General features: G+C 52.0%; 1 protein-coding gene across 8 annotated transcripts in view; it reads right to left on the bottom strand.

The window, feature by feature from the left end:
* ADAMTSL3 (ADAMTS like 3) overlaps window positions 1-15,129 on the bottom strand; it is a 52,774-nt gene extending 37,645 nt beyond the window's left edge. For 6 of the 8 annotated variants that reach the window (XM_055143042.1, XM_055143045.1, XM_055143043.1 and 3 more), the window contains exons 1-4: window positions 15,007-15,129; window positions 13,961-14,052; window positions 4,536-4,655; window positions 4,160-4,219 (exon numbers count right to left, since the gene is read on the bottom strand). In XM_055143042.1, the coding sequence (XP_054999017.1) occupies window positions 4,160-4,219; window positions 4,536-4,655; window positions 13,961-14,029 (249 nt within the window). In that variant the 5' untranslated portion in view covers window positions 14,030-14,052; window positions 15,007-15,129. The remainder of the gene's footprint in view (window positions 1-4,159; window positions 4,220-4,535; window positions 4,656-13,960; window positions 14,053-15,006) is intronic. The other 2 variants (XM_055143044.1, XM_055143046.1) reach the window with 1 other exon arrangement.
* Between the last annotated feature and the right edge of the window lie 2,219 nt (window positions 15,130-17,348).

The following is a 17,348-nucleotide window of genomic DNA, read 5'->3' as shown; positions in this document are numbered from 1 at the left end:
TTGTACTCTTATTCCTGGTTCATCCTCTGCCTCCATTCTTACCTTTTCTTGCTTCTCCTTTGGGGTTTATTTTGTATTGGTTTGTTCATCTCTGCACATCTGAACATTTAAAACTAGATTCAAACTTTTTTTTTAAAAGTTCCTTATTCTGGGACATTTGCCCAAAGAGGTCCCTCTACCCAGGAAGAGGTGGTTAGGGAAACGGTTCTGTGGGACCCTAACCCCACTCTGGGCCCCCCACCTCGAGATGCCACAGCAGGAGGGCCACCTCCCAGAGATGCAGCCCAAAGAGGGGACCTGTCCTACTCGTGGCCCACAAAAGATGAGCTGAGAACAGATACCACCACCACTACCACCACTGCTGACGCCAGCACACCAAGCTCATGCCCAAGACCTTGCTGCTGGCTCTGAAGAGGGGGATCCTGTCTCCTTCATTTCTGCAATGTTCTTTACTCCAAAATAGTTCTGAAATCTTTGGGCTTCAGCCCAGAAAGAGAAACCCGGACTGTGATCACTGCTTCCCTGGCAGTGCCCAGTCTGTGCCCATACAACTCAAAGGCCTGAGGACAAATATTTTCTTAAACTGGCGGAATGTTAATGTTTTAGCTCATGGCTCTTGCCAATGTTGTGAATCTGAAATAATGTCTACAAGTCCAGATTGGCATAACAGATGACTCAGAGAGACCCCTGCCATCAACATCAATGAACTTGCTTAGATCTCTACAACATAGGACAACTTTCTCTGCAGACAAACTGCAAACTACAAGTGAATGAGTCACTCTGCTTCAAAGAACTCACACAGAAGTTTTAGAAGTTGCCATCATCAAAGTCACTTCTGGGATGTGACATTGTTAGGAATTCACAGTCTATTTTCTCATGAGACAGTGTCAAAGTTATTACACAACAGATCAACCATTTCTCTCCCAGAGATCTACAATTCACTCGAAGGGGAGCGGCAGCACATGTTCTCAGGTCTGCAAACACCCACCTGCCTGTCTCATCCCTGTGGAACATTCTAGATGCTAATTCCAGTGGAGGGGGGGTGGAGGGTCCCAGGGCTGGCTTGTGGTTATGTCCAAGTCACCTTCCTGCTTTTCCCCAGCACCAAGCCAAATCAATGATCGAAAGTATTACAATTGATGTCAAAATAAGCTTTCACTTGCACGAGAGTCAGGATGGCACCCCCTACTTTATGAAGTCTGATCAGTGTGGGCATGCTCGAGCATTTTCTATAAAGACGCCCCTGTTCATTTTATCAGCACTGTTTTCTCCAGACAGTGAGACTGCTTCCACCAGATGAGGCTTAATGAGTAAGGCCCGATATTGGGAAGGTCCCCATCAGACACAGTGCACCACAGGGGGAGGCCCTTCCCAGCCCCTCCACCCACAAGCTCGTTATGGTGGTGAACAGAACATTGTTCACTCCAGCCCACAGGAATGCCACACAAAGGGGAATGGAGCCCCAGCTCCAGGGTTTCAATGACACATCCATGCTGGGCCTTATGGGTCAGAGCCCAGCATGAAGACACCAAATGGAGGCTTCTCACCCCACATACCCTCATCTCCACTGTCCCACACCTCTAACCAGCCCCCAGCAGCAGCTCACAGGGCTCTCTGTGGGCAGCAACTGGTTATAAATGGACTTTGTTGCACATGTTGTCAAAGAAGTTGATGTTCGATAGGGGATGAGCACTGTCCCTGGGAACTTGCATCCAGTGGGTAAGGACTGTCTTGGGGAGCCTTCAGTGGGTGAGTACTATCTCAGGGAGCCTGCCATGAGTGAGCACTATCTGGGGAAGCCTTGTGCACTGGGAACCAACATGAATGTTTCTCAATATATAAACATTTCAAATTTTCTAAATAGCTTAGTCTATTAGTACGTTTCACTTTCTCTTTGTTGTAAGCATCTCCATTAGAAATTTGAGAAATATCTAATTTTATAGTCTTTTCGTATTTGGGGGGGTTTCATTTTAACTCTTCAAACATCTGTAATTCATTTTAGCATATGGTAAAATTTAAGTTGCCTTATTCTAAATATCCAACCAATTGTTCCAATACCACTTGTTGATTGCATTCAATGTTTAAACTTACTAAAAATATTTAGGATTATAGGTCTACCTCTCAATGGAGATAGGACTTTACATACCTATATACTGATGCAGCTACGTATTATGCACTACACCTTTTGATAACATGTATGTATACCTATTATACCTTTTGTTATTTACAACTGTGCAGTTATAATTTTCATTTCCAGTGTCTTCCTTAAGACATTTATTTCTTAGTTTTTATTTAGATTACTGAGTCTCAGAGACTGTGGACTATTTTGGCTTCTCTGTCTCATGTCCCCCCACCTTTCCTACATTCTTAAATGTAGTTTCTCTCTACTGTTTTGAGAGCAACATGTGCAGCACCTGGTCTCTGAACCCCTGGGAGAGCCAAGAAGGTTACTGGCACCCAAACATGAATGCTACCTGACAAAGAAGTAGCTGTGCCAGACCACACGCTGCCATTCTGTCTGGGACGCCACATGAAGATGCAAGACTGGCTTGTTCCCATCTGGGTAGACAAAGTGTCACAGCCCCAAGGGCATGGCCACCTTCCCGCCAACCCCCCCCAAATGTTAGAAGCAGTCTCTGCGCCCCCAGGTACAAGCTATATCATAAATGACTTGAAGACATGCAAAGCTCCTTGTGAGGCTGCCAGCACTCCAACCACAACCAAGCTCCCCACCAAACCAGTTGTGGAAAGTCCTGAGGAAGCTCCTTTGGAGAGCACCAAGCTCAGCAGACGTGGCCTCCTTCTGGAAGGTGGCACACATCAGTAGCTGCAGGGGGATGGAGTCTGTCAGCTAGTGCCAGACAGACACGAAAAAGTTGATCTAACGATAAATTTGTATTCTTGTCACTGAATGCATTCTTGTTCGGCTATGACCAAAAATCCATTCAAACTTTTCTCTCATACTTTTCCTTACCACAGATCAGATTTAAGACAAAGACAGGCACGTGGCTTTGCCACTCTGGGGTCATGTGCACTGGGTGACATGCAGTGGCAGTGGCAGTGGGCAGACTGACAGAAAAGACATTTTAGAGGAGCAATCATATGAACAGAGTGCACCCGAGGAGGGAAAAGGAGAGTCAGTTATAAGGCCTTCAGTGAAGTCAGTGATCACAGGTGTCCCATCAACCAGGCTGTGACCATGATGCCACTGGGAATATCAGTAATGACACCGTGGGTAATGTCAACTATGACACTATCAATGATACACAGGGGATGTTCCATACCCTCTCCTCCTCTCCCATCTGGCATCCATGTTGGCAAACTCGGCTCCCAGGGTAAGGGCCTTTGACCAGAGTGACCCACTTGAGCTTGTCCTGGCCTACAGGTGCCAAGGCCAGCCAATCCATTGAGGTCCTCCCCACCTGGACCCCCATCAGCTCAGGTCAACTTCCCACTTTCTATTTCACAGAAGTCCATCATGATTTCAAACCATTAAAGACATCAATGGGAATTAAGGATAGAAGGATGTCATGCTCGAAAGCTCATCTCTGGCTCTCAGCTCAGCTGGCCTTGTTCCCTAGTTAACAGTTCTACAGGGACTGACACACACATGCTCACAAAGAGATGTACATACAGAAGTGTGCACATCCCAGATGCAGATATGTACACACATGTGTGTACACACACCACAAACGATATGTGCACACAAAGATGTGTTCACACACCCATAGTGATATGTACACACACAAATGTGTACACACACCCAGACACAAAGATATGCAAACATACAAATTTGTGCATACACCCAGAACAATGTACATGCATGCACAGATGTGTACACACGCCCACAGAAATATGTACATACACACAGATGTGTGCACACACCCACACATAAAGATATGTACAAACATAGATGTGTGCACATACCCACACACAGAGATATGTACACACCCCACATGTGTGTACACACATGGGGCAAATACATAAGTTGCACAGACCACATGCACATATGCAGGGACAGTCAGGTGCACTCTTACTTGGCCATGCATGCACACATGGAGAGACACATGAACTGCATTTATGCATGCTAGTGTACCATATAGGGATCAGCACCCACCCATACACACACATATATGCCTACACAGGCTCACACATGTACCTTTCTGGAAAATGGGCTTGGGCAGGATTTGCAGAGCGGGTAAATGCAGCAAACTAAAAGCTAACAGAGCCAAGAAAGCAATGCTTACTCAGAAAAGAGCTTTCTGGTAATTCTAGAATCAAGTCTAAGGCGGGTGGCGGCTAAAATGAACATGAGTCATAAATCCTGATGGGGCAGAGAAAGGGGAATCAGGCCGGCGCCCCAGCCTGGCAGGAGTATTGGGAGAGGCAGGGCTGCCTGGAAGTCCAAGAGCCTCTGGTCAGGCCTACTGCACCAGATGTGTGCAGGAAGTGGAAGGGTTGGAAGAACTCCATGAAATGCTGGTGTGTATTCTCAGCCCAATAGAGGCACAGCCAATGCTCTCGAAGCTGCTTACCTGGTCGTCATAGCGGTAAGTGAGGAACTCCTCCCCTGTGGTATCTTCCAGAAAACTCCCCTGTGGGGAGAGTGCAAACTCAGGCAGGAAGTATGCTCCAGGGGATTTCTCTGCTGTGGTCTGCAAGAAAAGGGCCCATTAGATACAAGCCAGGAATTCCACCCGGCTAGACCCCAAAGAGCAGAGCATCAGTGCAGAGCCAAGTTGAGCCACACAGGTGCCCTGAGTTGGGCAAGCCAGAAGCCATGCTGGTCCCTCAGGTGCACGAATCTTGCCTCCCCACCCCCACCTAGCCTTCCCACTACTGAGGCATGGGGCGTCAACAAGCTGATGCTCCAGGTCAGAAAGCCACGTCCTCAAAGCTATCCAGGGCCCTAAGATGCTCATCCATGGCCCCACGACACCCATCATATCCATGAGACACCCATCACAACCCTGAGATGGCCATCACAGCTGTGAGACACCCACCAAAGCCCCGAGACAGCCATCCTTGACCCCAAGATCTATGGCCTAAGATCCCCCCATGACCCCGAGATGCCCATCCATGACCCTGAGATGTATATTCATGATCCCTTCTATTCCCATCGAAGACCATGGTCCTGAGATGCCCATTATGACCCCGGGATGCCTGTCCCCAGCCTGAGACAGAGTGGAAGGAGTAGAGGAAGAGAAAGGCAGACCAGAAAGTGTAATCTTCCCAGGGCCCAGGGCCAGGGCCAGGAGAGAAGCTGCCAGAACATGAATCCACCGGCTTTGGTCTGCAGCTGCCCAGTCAGGGGGCTGAATCCAGACAGCTCATTAGGTCTAAGTTTCCAAAGACAAGGGTTGCAGTGGTCCCACGCAGGGGACTCTAGCGTTTGGTGGCCGAGACCCACCTCCCCAAGTTGGACGACGAGTGAGGATCAGGGGAACGGAGAAACAGAAACGGGGCCCCAGGCTGGTCCGTAGCTGATTTATTTCTCTCTCCTCCCCAGCATAGTCCAATCTCTCCCTTTCGATGCAGTCTTAGTCGTCATTTTGGTCGTAGTCCCGGTTATCAGAGTTCTATCATCCTAGTCTCCTCATAGACCTCAAGGTCCTTTCCTTCATTATATCTCTTCCTTGTTGCATCATAGTCTCATAGTCCTCTACGTCCAGTCATCATCATCATCTGGTTCTCCTTCTAGTCCTCGAACACCTCAAAGGTCCCAAAGTCTCAGTTCTCCTCGTCTTCAAAGTCTTGTCAACTTTCTAGTCCCCAATGTCTAGTCTTTGGCATCTAGTTTTCAACATCTAGTCTTCAATATCTTATCCCCAACATCTTCAACATCTCCTTCCTTCTTACCCCTTACAGCATAGTTATATAGAAACCATGAAGGGTGGGGATACAAAGGTGGGGTTGAACATTATCATAACAACAAAGAGATGTAAAGCCTCTCCTTCAGGAGATTAACTCAAGGACAAAATCTCATCCGAGGCTTCAGCATTCCAGATTATTAGGAGATCCACTCAAGGGCGGGATTCCATCCAGGGTATATTGCTTTTTCTTTTCCTCAGCTTGTAATCCATTTAAACAGTCATGTAAATTTACTTCTTATAATATTTCTAGCAATGTCATTTTGTATGAACACAGTAAGAGATATGTTAAGCTTAAAGGTTGGCTCTTCCTGGGGACATCTCGCTATATATTCTGGACCACAGTCCTTAGGCCAGGTTAGTCTTTCCTAACCCCAGCAGGGTCCTTACTCAGTTACTTATTTTTGGGTCATGACAGAGTTTGTCCATGACCGTGCTCTTAACTTACAGTTAAGTATTATGGCACTTGGCCTGGCCCATTTTGATGCCAGGGTAGCTCACAGCTTGCCCTGGTCCATCCAGTCCCTCATCGGGACCCTCCTCTTAGAGTGCTAGGAACAAAGGGCAACTGAGGCTTAAGTCAAATAAATATGGATGCCAAGGAATAAATATTATTTTGGAGGCAATTAACTCCCATGTTACAAAGCTTAGCATGAGCTGTCTTCCTGTGTCTTACAAAAAGGACATAGCTAAATAAACCACGCAAATGACATAAAAGAGAAAAGCAATATAGAATTATTAGTTCCTGATAGAATTGGATGTGCCTCAACTGCACTGTTGTGGGAGTGGCTCAATAAACTTTAAACTTCCTATGGAAAGCTCATTGGAAGCAAAGACAACTCAATGTTATCCAACAGTTAGGAACCTCAGGTCTGAGATCCTGGACACAGCTGTGACCCCCATGCCCTCCAGGGAAGGACTTGGCTTGGTTGCTTGGTTCACACACTAAAGACACTCAGGGATCCCATACCCTGGACACAGTTGGGGATAGACATGAATGTGAGAAAGGGGCCAATTTTCCACAGGTGCTATAGCCCATTGGCACAAGATCCCAGGAGGGGCACTGGGAAGGAGGCTAAGTGATCAGAGCACCTGTCTTGCAGAGCAAAGACTCTGGGTCCTATCCCTGATTCCATCTCATGCCTTCTTTCTTCTCCTGAGAGGTGCTCACTTTCCTCCCACGCTGGAGGGCCCTGTCCATGCTCCTGGCCAAGAGCAGGTATACTCAGGAGCCCTTAGCTGTCCAGGGAGTGGGCCCAAGGGAAGGTGGCCAAACTCAGGGTTGAGGGGGAAGGATCTGGTGGACCCCAAAGAGATAGCACAGAGTCCCCTTCTCTAATGCCCTGAGGGTCAAATGGGTGGAACTGGGGTGGAGTCCGATGGTGGAATTAGCCAGGAGTTGAGAGACAAGGTCCTGACAGCCTCCCTCAAAAAGGAGCAGGAATCACAGGCGCCAACATGTGCAGTCCTACGCCCATACTTCTAGACCCTCAGCACTAATGGTGGTGGTGGTGGTGGTGGTAGTGGTGGTGTGGTATGAGGGATTGGGCTGGGAGGCCCAGAACTTGGGCGGTGGGAATGATGCTCGTACTGACTGATGAAACAAAGTCCCTGCCAAAAATCCACATTTTAAAAATTTCTCAAGAAGTTACTCCACTCCAAGGCAGAACGGGGCTAGTAGTGCTAGGAGAAAGGAGGGGTGGAGAGGGAGGAGACCAGAGCAGCATGGCCCAGCTGGCATGGGGTGGACGCAGACCCCAGCAGAGCCCCCAGGAATGCAGCATGAGATCATAGAGGCCCATCATGACCTCTTCCCACCCTGGCCTGACCAAGGACCCCTACTCCCCACTTTCTCTCCTTGGCCCAGGTTTGCTGACTGGTCTAGCAAGAGGCCTGCTAGAGTACCTCTACCCCAGGTGTGCACTCACCTGGGACCCCATAACTAAAAATCATCTGGGAAGCAGAGGGAGCAAAATGGAAGGGAAGCAAATAAGAACCCACAATTCCTATTTCTTCCCAAATTATAAACAACATATTCTTGTAGTTGGTAAAAGAAACACAGCTCAGGCCCAACAAGGCAGCATGTGCCTACCGGCCAGCAGGCAATAACCACTTGTTCACGGAAAGTTCTGGAAAAAGCAATGCGGCTGAGCCTGGGAAAGGCCACCAAGTCCTGTCTTGGTGGGTGTGCACTACAGTGTCCTCAATGAACAAGCTTGGAGTCCCTGCCTGGAAACACCAGTGCTCACCCCTATGTGGCAAATACTTCCTCACCCTGCACCCCTTGGCCCAGAGAGCTGTTCAGCCAGAGCACAAACAACAAAAAGGGCAGTTACAGATGTGGACTGCAAGGGATTGCCCAAAGGACCTGTGGCAAAGGCCAGAGGATGTTTCCAGGCCACAGCAGGAGAGAACAGGGAGAAAGGACCCCTCCCTGGCACTGGGTAGGAAAGTGGAAGAGGCTTTCATAGCAGGTAGTCCCTGGGGCACAGATCTGCCCCTGTAGCACTGCCTCATGAGGGAAGGGTCACTCTGTGACCCTGAAACCACTCCTGGGGCCAAGAACAGAAGACCCCCAAGGACAGGTTAGCGCTAATGGGGGAGGCAAACATGGGGGGTGTGAGTGGGAAGAAAAGGGCAAAGGAGAAAGGCCAGACCCCAAAGGCCAGACCCCAAGGACCACGGCACATTTCCTGGTGACAGTAACAGTCTCTGTTACAGCCCATGGCCCCATGGCCTGAGACCAAGCCTGTCAAATTGAGCCTTTGCTGAGAACTTAACTGCTTCCAGCTTCAGTCTCCGAGGAAAAAATTTCAGAGATGGGCAAAAAATCTTATTTACACAATATATATATTTATATTTACATTTACATATATTTAATATATACATAAGTGCTATCTATCTATCTATCTATCTATCTATCTATATTTACAAGACACTTCCATTTGCTGTCCTACAGCATTTTTATTCTTTTTATTCTTTGGTTTGTTTTTGGGCCACACCTGCAATGCTAAAGGATTACTCCTGGCTCTTCACTCAAGAATTATTACTGGTGGTGCTCGAGGGATGCCGGGAATCAAACCAGTCAGCTGCGTGCAAGGCAAATGCCCTACCCACTGTACTATTGCTCTGGCCCCTCCCTTACATCTTAAACTTTTGACAAAATGCAAGTTTTCCGTGAAGGACAAATGACCAAAATCAACCGAGTAGGAGGAAAGCAGAATAATCCAATCACCAGATAAAGAAAGTGTTTATCCCCCACATGGCTCCAAGGTCCTGTTTACTCTACCATTGTTTTCTTTGAAACCTTCTAGGAATATCTATTCCTGAGCCATTTGAACAGAGCCAGAAAAGAAGTGACTGGAGATGTTCCAGTCCCTTTTAGGAAGATAACAAAAAGCTTGATATAAAAACCTGAAAATGATAGTACTAATGAATATGACTTATGGGTGCAGCTGAAGAACTTTTTGGCAAAACATTTGCAAACCAAATACAGCTAAATATTAAAAAAGACTGTAGATTGTCACCAAGCAGTTTTTGCCAGGAACACCAGGATGATTCAGATTTAAGAAAACTATTAATGTGATTTGTCATGTCAAGGCAGGAAGAGAAGAACATGACTGTCTGGCCAGTCTGATTAACAAGCTGGCTTTGTGGAATTACAAAGTACAGGCTCCAAACTAGAGAAATGATAGTGGTAGACAATTTGGGGCTCACAACAGGCAAAAGTAAGGGTGATAGAGGTGAGCATGGTTACCTGGTTGGGAGCCGTACTGAGTGTGTGACCAGCTTCCCCAGAAGCAGGCAGAGAACAGCCTCAAATTACCAACAGCCCATTCACGGGCCCAGTAGTAAACTGACTTCCTCAGGGCCCTTTGAAAACAGAAGCAACTGCAAAGGAGTGGCTTGTTTTCTAAAACAAACAGACATGACACACTTGCAGGAAAGAGAAGCTGTGGTCCCCACCACATGGATGCATGGAAGGTGGGAGGCGTGGGGTCTCCATGCCAGAGTGGAGTGTCTAAGTGCCACTAATCCAGCAGGTGAGAATGACCACTGTCTGCATTTAGGCTCACTATAAACATGGGCCTTGGGTACAGGTAAGGTGTGTGGGGGGTCACAGGCTTCCCACCCCATACAAACATCTATTTCAGGATGCAGAACTGCCCCTCCACAGGGGTAACTCTCCTCCACTGTGCCCCTCCCTGCTCCCCCCAAACTCAGAGGCCGACTAAAGATGACCACAGTGACAGTCACTCCAGGCGCTGTTGTGGCCATCTGATCTTAAGAAAAGCCTGGCTTTGCCCAGCAGGAAAGATTAGATAATTATTCCAAAACAACACACACTGCTGCATTTGCACATGCATACACACAAACACAGGTGCACAGGCATGGGTACACATGGCACAGAGGCATGTGCATGCAGACATGCTTCTGTATGCACAGGCACAAAAGTACACTCATGTATACACACATGCACACTAATATATGCACACACAGGCATGCACTCATGTGCATGCACACACTCATGTGCATGCATACATGCAGACACACAGGCAATCACACAAGCATACAAGTGCACACACGGACATGCTCATGTATGCATATAATCACACGTGTACAGGAATGCACACACGTGCATAGGCATACATTTAAACATATACTGGCATACACACAGGTACATGTGCACACATACAATCAGGCACACGTATACACATGTACATGACATAGGTATGTGTCCACAGTCATCTGTGTATGCATGTGTATGTACAGACATGTGCAAACATCAGCATGCACACATGTCCTGGAAGGTGTACACTTGAATACTCCAAGGGCTAGGGACATCCCTATAGAGCCTACTCTATCTTTAAGCAGGCGAGGCACTTCTGATCCCAATGGCTGTTCCAGAGTAGGAGGGCACCACTGACCCGGACAGCTGCCTTGGAGCAGAAGGGCACCCTCGACCCTAATGACCTCTGAGACCAGAGACACAATGTGGGAGAAGTGTGGGGGGCCTCCCCAGGCTGGATTCCTGGGTGATGGACATCACCATCAACCCCTTCCACTCCACAGCCCTGTCCCTGGCTACCAGGGTCTCAGCTTGACCTCTCAGGAGACAATACCAACTTCTATCAGTTACACAGTATGCTGGTGGTGGGGCATGGGTCTCACCCCAGAACTCGGCCCAAGGAACCTAAAGCAGCTCCCATAGGATGCACATCCTTCTACGGGGGGGGGGACAGAAATACACAAGCAAAGGCCTCACTGTGGATGCACTCAAAATGCCACTGTCCATCTTTGCGTTTTTCTGGGTCTTCCACATTTCTATACTGATGTTTTATGTGTTGTAATAAGGAAGGAAAAGAAAAAAGCAGCCCTAATTTCAGGAAAGTGAAGAGAATATAAAGGGTCCCATCATATTGCAAATGAGCTTTTACTAATAAAATGAGTGCTATTCAGCCTAGTTCTTCCGTGATTTTTGAACAAAAGTGCATTTAGCATATAAGCAAAGCCTTGGAGAAGAAACACATTTCTAAGAGTTTGACGATGATAATTTCTCACATGGGTCTGGGTGGTTCAGCACTGACAAATCCCAGAAGGTAAGTGCATAAAATACTTGGAGAGGAGCTGGATTTATACTTCCCTGCTATTTATGGAAATGAGCATCTTGTAAAAATAAACTAAGAGCAATCACAATCATGAGCCCTGAAGTGGGGAAATGTGGTTTCTATAAGCTGTGAGTGCCCCAGTACTGCGCCTCCATGGGCAAAAGCAGGGGTACATAGTCCTTTGTCTGCTGTGAAATGATTATATGGAATTGATTTTCCTCTCCTGTGCCTACATTGTTGCTCACCCTTACTTCCATCTTTCTGTGGGAGCACACCCAATCTCCTGCATTTGGTGCTTATGTGTCTGATGCCTCAGAGGGAATAAGCCCAGCAAGTGGCATCTCCATGCATCCCCAAACCTAAGGAAACTTCTGTCTCCCCCTTGTTCCCAACCCCAGACTCGCTCCTCAGGCACTATCTCCTGGCTTCTACAAGTGTTTCCGTGCTTATGTGCTTTGTTTGCACCCACATCTCTACCCAGGTGCCCCTGGATTCCAGGTCTCTGGGCGAACAGTCTGGCCCGAGTCCCTCTGATCAAAGGTGCTCCAATATGCCTGAGCTCAGGCCCTGAATGCAAATTCAGTTTTCTCCAGCCCTGGGGGCCAGGACAAGTTTCCAAAGACAAATCCCCAACATCCCTCACACTCACCAGGCAGCTGTGACTCCCACCCGGTCCAAGCTCAGGGATGGGCTGGAGGGTGGCCCCAGATTCTTCCCTTCACTACAGTATTCTGCTAAGCCCATCTGGACACACCAGCAGGAATCACCAGAGCTACACAGCATCAGTGCTGGGGGTACTCCCTGAGTGCTCCTCATAGGCCACAGCAAGAAGCACAACTCACTCCTGACTAGGAGGCCCAGTGACCAGCCTACCTTCTGGCTAATTCTCCCCATAGTGCTCCCGGACCAGGCTGATACAGGTGATAGTGTGATGGGCATCGGGAGAGGCCTCTGGCTGGAGCTCCCAGCACGGGCCAGGAGCATGGGGCAATGTGGTCCACAACATCCAGCTTTTACAAGCTCCTCACTCCCTCCCCCTACATGGACAAGATGGCCAGAGGTGTTGTGTGGAAAAAGCCAAAAGAGGTCGAGGGGGATTCCAGCTGGAGGAGCCTATCCTTGGCTCAATGTCCAAAGCAGGTCTGCAAGCATGTTCCCCTGTCCAGGGCAGAGAAGATGATCACATCATGCCTGGGGAGCTTCCCCACAGGGTTACAACTGCACCCCATTGATACCACACCTCACTGAGCAAGAGATACCCCTTTATGGGAAGGGGACAGGCTGTCATGGGCTTGGTTTCAGTGGGGACCAATAAGGAGGCCTTACTCAGAAGGTCCACTGCTCAACTGCCAGGGAGCAGTTGGCCAATATCAAGGGTAAGGGCACACCCCAACAATTGGAGAGCTGCTCCCAGTAAGAACAGGCCCTTGGCCAGACTGAGGGGCCACAGGTACGACTCTTGTGCCTAGAAGAGATATCCACAAAGAAAGGCTGTCTGGTTCTCATGAGTGGAAATTATGGTGAGGAGATCAGCATGTGCCTCTGCAGAGGAATGCATCCAAGTACCAGGCACACGAACCCAAGTGCATCCACATACCTGGGCATGTGGATCCATATGCATCCACTTATCCAGGCACATGGGTCCACGCGCATCCATGTACCTGGACACATATACCAACATATGCCCATGTACTCAAGTACATGAACCTGATGTGTGCTCACGTACCCAAACATGTGGACCCATGTGGGCCAACATACATGGGTACGTTAAACAGTGCATGCCCATCCTAAGGGCATGTCCAGTGTGTTCTAATTCACTCAGGTTGAGCAGACCAGCATGTGCTGTCCACATTGGATGCTGTGCAGCCCACACAATTTGATCTACCTAGGCACGGCATGCTCCAGAATGCTCTCTCCAGCATGCATGTTCCTGACAAACTGCTCTATCCTTGTTCTACCATCTGAGCCAACAGGCCCCCAGGATGCAGCCCTTTGGGTGTGGGGCTCCAACTGTCTGGCTGAACAGAAACCACCACAAGTTGTGTGACAGTGTCCATGCTGTAGAATTGGGCAATCTCCATCCCTCCTGGATTTGGTTCCTGTTGGCAACATCATCTAGAGTCGGGCAAAGGGTGTGTGGACCACCCGCCATGCCTGTTGTCACTCCAGCCTGAGTATGAAGATGCTGTGCTTCAGGGGGTCTTCCCTGGCCAGGTAGGTCCAATCTGGCCCAGGACTGCCAGCAGAACTAAGGCCCAGAGCTCAGCCCCATGCAGTCCTGCCTCCATCTCCTCCCAATCCCTGCTGGGTCCTGTACCCAGTGGGCAATCAAACCAGGACCCTGGATCCCTCCCACAGCTCAGCCAGAAAACCCAGTTTTCTGAGGTGAGACAGACTCTCTTTGCAGTGAGATGAACACAAACGGCACCCCAGCCTGCAGGGGTCTGAGGGCACTTACCACGCCAACCCCATATTCCATACCTGCAGGAATGCCGTGTGCAGAAAGACCATCCACACCCGCAGACACTGGGGGTTCCTCCAGGCTGCCATGGGGCTGCTCCAGGGACACCGGCCTGCAAGAGGATGTGCTGTTGTCCAGCCAGCTCTGGCTGGGGGGCTGTGCCGAAATCCCACCCAGATCGAGATGGGGCTATCTGGTGCTCTCTGGAAGATAACCCCCTGGGGAGGGCAGGCCCAGCCTCCAGCACCTCAGCCCCCTGGAGCTAAAAGCCTCCCGGCCCCGCTGCCTGGGGGCACCCAGCCTTGTGTCAGCAACTGGGAGCTGCTGGCATCTGCTCCCAAGGGGCGGTCCTGCCAGCTTCTGCTACTCTGCACCAAGTCTCAGTGCTGTTGGGCTGGCCCCAAGGGGAAGAGGAGACGCCTCAGGTCACACAGCAGGACCAGCCCATCCCAAGGCCATGGCACCAGGTCTGAGGGCTGGACGGAGTGCTGGGCTGGAGACGCGCAGCAGGCTATAGGGCAGCGTTTTCCTTCCCCAAGGGCAGAGGGGGAAGCCGCTAGGCCTTAGCTGCTCGGCGCACTGTGCCTGGCCCGGAGGCCCCCCGCACGCACGCACCCAGGAGCTGGAAAAGCCCAGGTCGGGGCCGCCTGGCGGGCGCCGGGCGGGCGGGGTCCGGGCGGCCGGGCTCGGGTCCATCTGGAGAAGGCATTACCGCCTAATGCGATCCGCAAATGTGCCGCTTCCCACCCGCGACCGCCGGCCAGGGCGGGAGGGCCGGAGGGGACCCCGCGCCGCCCACACGGCCCTACCGCCCCCACCGCGACCCGCGACCCCCAGGAGCCCTCCCCGCCAAACAGCGGCCGCCGCCGGGGCGCTGATCCCGTCACACGCGCCCCCGGGGTGGAGGTCCTTGGAAGTTTCTCCGAGCCTTCCAAAGGCGCGCGTCGCGTCGGCCAAGGCGCCCCCGCCCCTGCTCTGCCCCTCCGCCGGCCGGGGCCGTCTGCGGAGCCCCAGGGTCGCGCGCCAGCTCGCAGACACGCACGCGCGCACGCACCCAGGCACCCACCTGGCGGGGAGCCGCCCGTAGCCCCGCGCGCCGCGCCTCCACCTGCCCCGCTGCCGGCAAGTGCAACGCGGTCGGGGCGGCGGGCGCGGGGCGGGGTCCGGGCGGCGGGCGCGGGGCCGGGCGGGGTCCGGGCGGGCGGCGCCAGGCGCCGGGCTACGAGCCGGGGCTGCCGCGCCGCCACCGCCGCCGCCCCGCGCTGGGGAAGCCAGCCCGGCGCCCCGCCCCCGCCCGCCCGGCTGGGGTGCGGGCCCCCCCACCGCCCCGCCCCGCCCGCCGCGCCGCCAAGTCGGCCCCGCGCCCGCCGCCGCCTCGCCGCAGCCCGGAGCCCTGCCGCCCCCACGCGCGCGCCGGCCCCACACGCGCCGCCCGCCACGCGTCGCCCCTCCACGCGCCGCCGCCACGCGCGCCGCCCCCCACGCGTAGTCCCTCCAGGCGCAGCCCCACACGGACCTCCCCCCACACGCTCCCCCCGACACGCGTCGTCCTTCCACGCGCCGCCCCACACGCGCCACCCCGACACGCACTCTCACACGCGCCGCCCCACACACGTCGTCCCCCACGCGCTGCCCCCACACGCACCGCCACCCATGTGTCGTCCCACACGCGCCCCCACACGCGTGCCGCGGGCACGGGGCCCGACAGCGCAGCAGCCTGGAAGGCCCGCGGGGATCTCTCCTCGTCCCACCCTCTCCTCACCCCACCCAGGGTTTCTCAGGCTACGCCCGGCCAAGTCCCCCATTTCTGAGGAGCCGGCACAACCGCCCAGTTCTCCAAACTGTAGCTTCCTGTGAGGCTTCGAGGCTTCAAGGCTTAGTTGCTTTGACAGAACCCTCTAATGGCCCTTGATGAGCGGAAACACGTGTCCGACCGCGTGCGCCTGCACAGCCGCACCTAAAGCAGCAGGAAGCACTTGTGGTTCCTCAGCCAATGGATTGGTGGGAGAGGGGCGTGGCCTGATGGGCTTTGACACGTGTTCGCAGGCGGAAGCTACTCGCCCAGGAGAGTCTCACCTTGTCAGTAAGGCTGGCTAGGGACAGGGGACAGGTGACAGGTGAGCTAGGCAGCCTCTCTGGACTGCTGCAAGCAGGGCCAAGGGTGTGACCCTCAAGGTGATCAGGAGGCAGACACAGTGCAAGATGACTTCTGAGTGCCCCGCTTTGGGGGAGCTGCAGGAAGGCCATGGGGAAGTACCCGCACTGCCTGGTAGCATCCTCACACACTGTTAGCCGACTGGGAGGTGTTATTCTTAGCCCAGAGAAGATGGGGAAGGTTCCCTGCCACCCTCCCCCATCTCAGTGTTCAGTTCTCAGATCTCTCCAGCTCCAGCTCCATCCTAGATCCCAGATACTGAGGTTCGCCTGGGACAGGGTGTCCAGAGTTAGCTGGGAGGGGCCTGAACCCCCAAGGTGGACACGTCTAGTCACCAGCATGACCCAGATCGATTGGGGGACTCATTCTCTCCTGTACCTCTAGTTCCCAGACTCTAAGTGGCTTAGGGGTCACTCCTGCTGGTGCTTGGGGGATCAAATGGGGGTGTGCCAGGATGGAACTGGGTTTGGCTATGGGCAAGGCGAGTCTCCTGCCCCCTGCACTCTTTCAGGAGTCCAAGGTCTTCAGGTGCTCCTTTGCTGGCAGAACGAGTTGCTGTTTCTTGCCTGTATGAGTTTCTGAGGTCCCTCCCCAACTCCAGCAGTGCCTGCTGACCTGGACAGCCAAGCACATGGGGTCCCAGGGGGTGTGGGGGGAAGTGTGCGGGAATTCCCAGAGATAGCAGGATATGCAGCCATTCAGAAACTGTCGCTCACAGGCAGTGACGAAAGGAGAGGACAAAGTCCAGAAACATCTGCTGTGTAGTTGTACTCTCGCAGCCCCCTGACCAGATAATCATGGTTCTGAGGTGAGAATCAGCAAAACTGGCCCAGTAGAGAGTGGGGGACTCTCCAGCTCCAGCCACTCTCTTGTTAACAACCAGTTCTCTGCAGTCCATACAGTAGATTGGGGTGTTTTTTTTGGGGGGACTGTGTATCCTGGTTCCCCCTCCCCACACTACTCCCACCCCAGCCCCGCCTGTTTAGTCTGCCTCCTGTGAGTACCTTATCCTCCTGGCTGTCAGTATTTGGGTTGGAAGCCCCACAAAGAAATGCTTTAAAGTCCCTTCGCAAATATAAGTTCAATAAAAACATTTTCATGTATTACGCTCTGTAAAGAACACTGCACTTGGGGAGTTTTTGATAAGCAATTATGCACACATGTCCCGTCTTCACCCAGACATGAAGCAAGAACATCCTGTGGTGAGCGGGAAGAACCAGTTTGTTTCCTTCCAATCCCTCCTTCCTCTTCTG

Source organism: Sorex araneus, chromosome 6, assembly GCF_027595985.1.
Source record: "Sorex araneus isolate mSorAra2 chromosome 6, mSorAra2.pri, whole genome shotgun sequence".
Lineage (NCBI taxonomy): Eukaryota > Metazoa > Chordata > Mammalia > Eulipotyphla > Soricidae > Sorex > Sorex araneus.
Note: the sequence above shows the minus strand (reverse complement) of the source record. Positions and strands in the feature narration are given on the sequence as shown.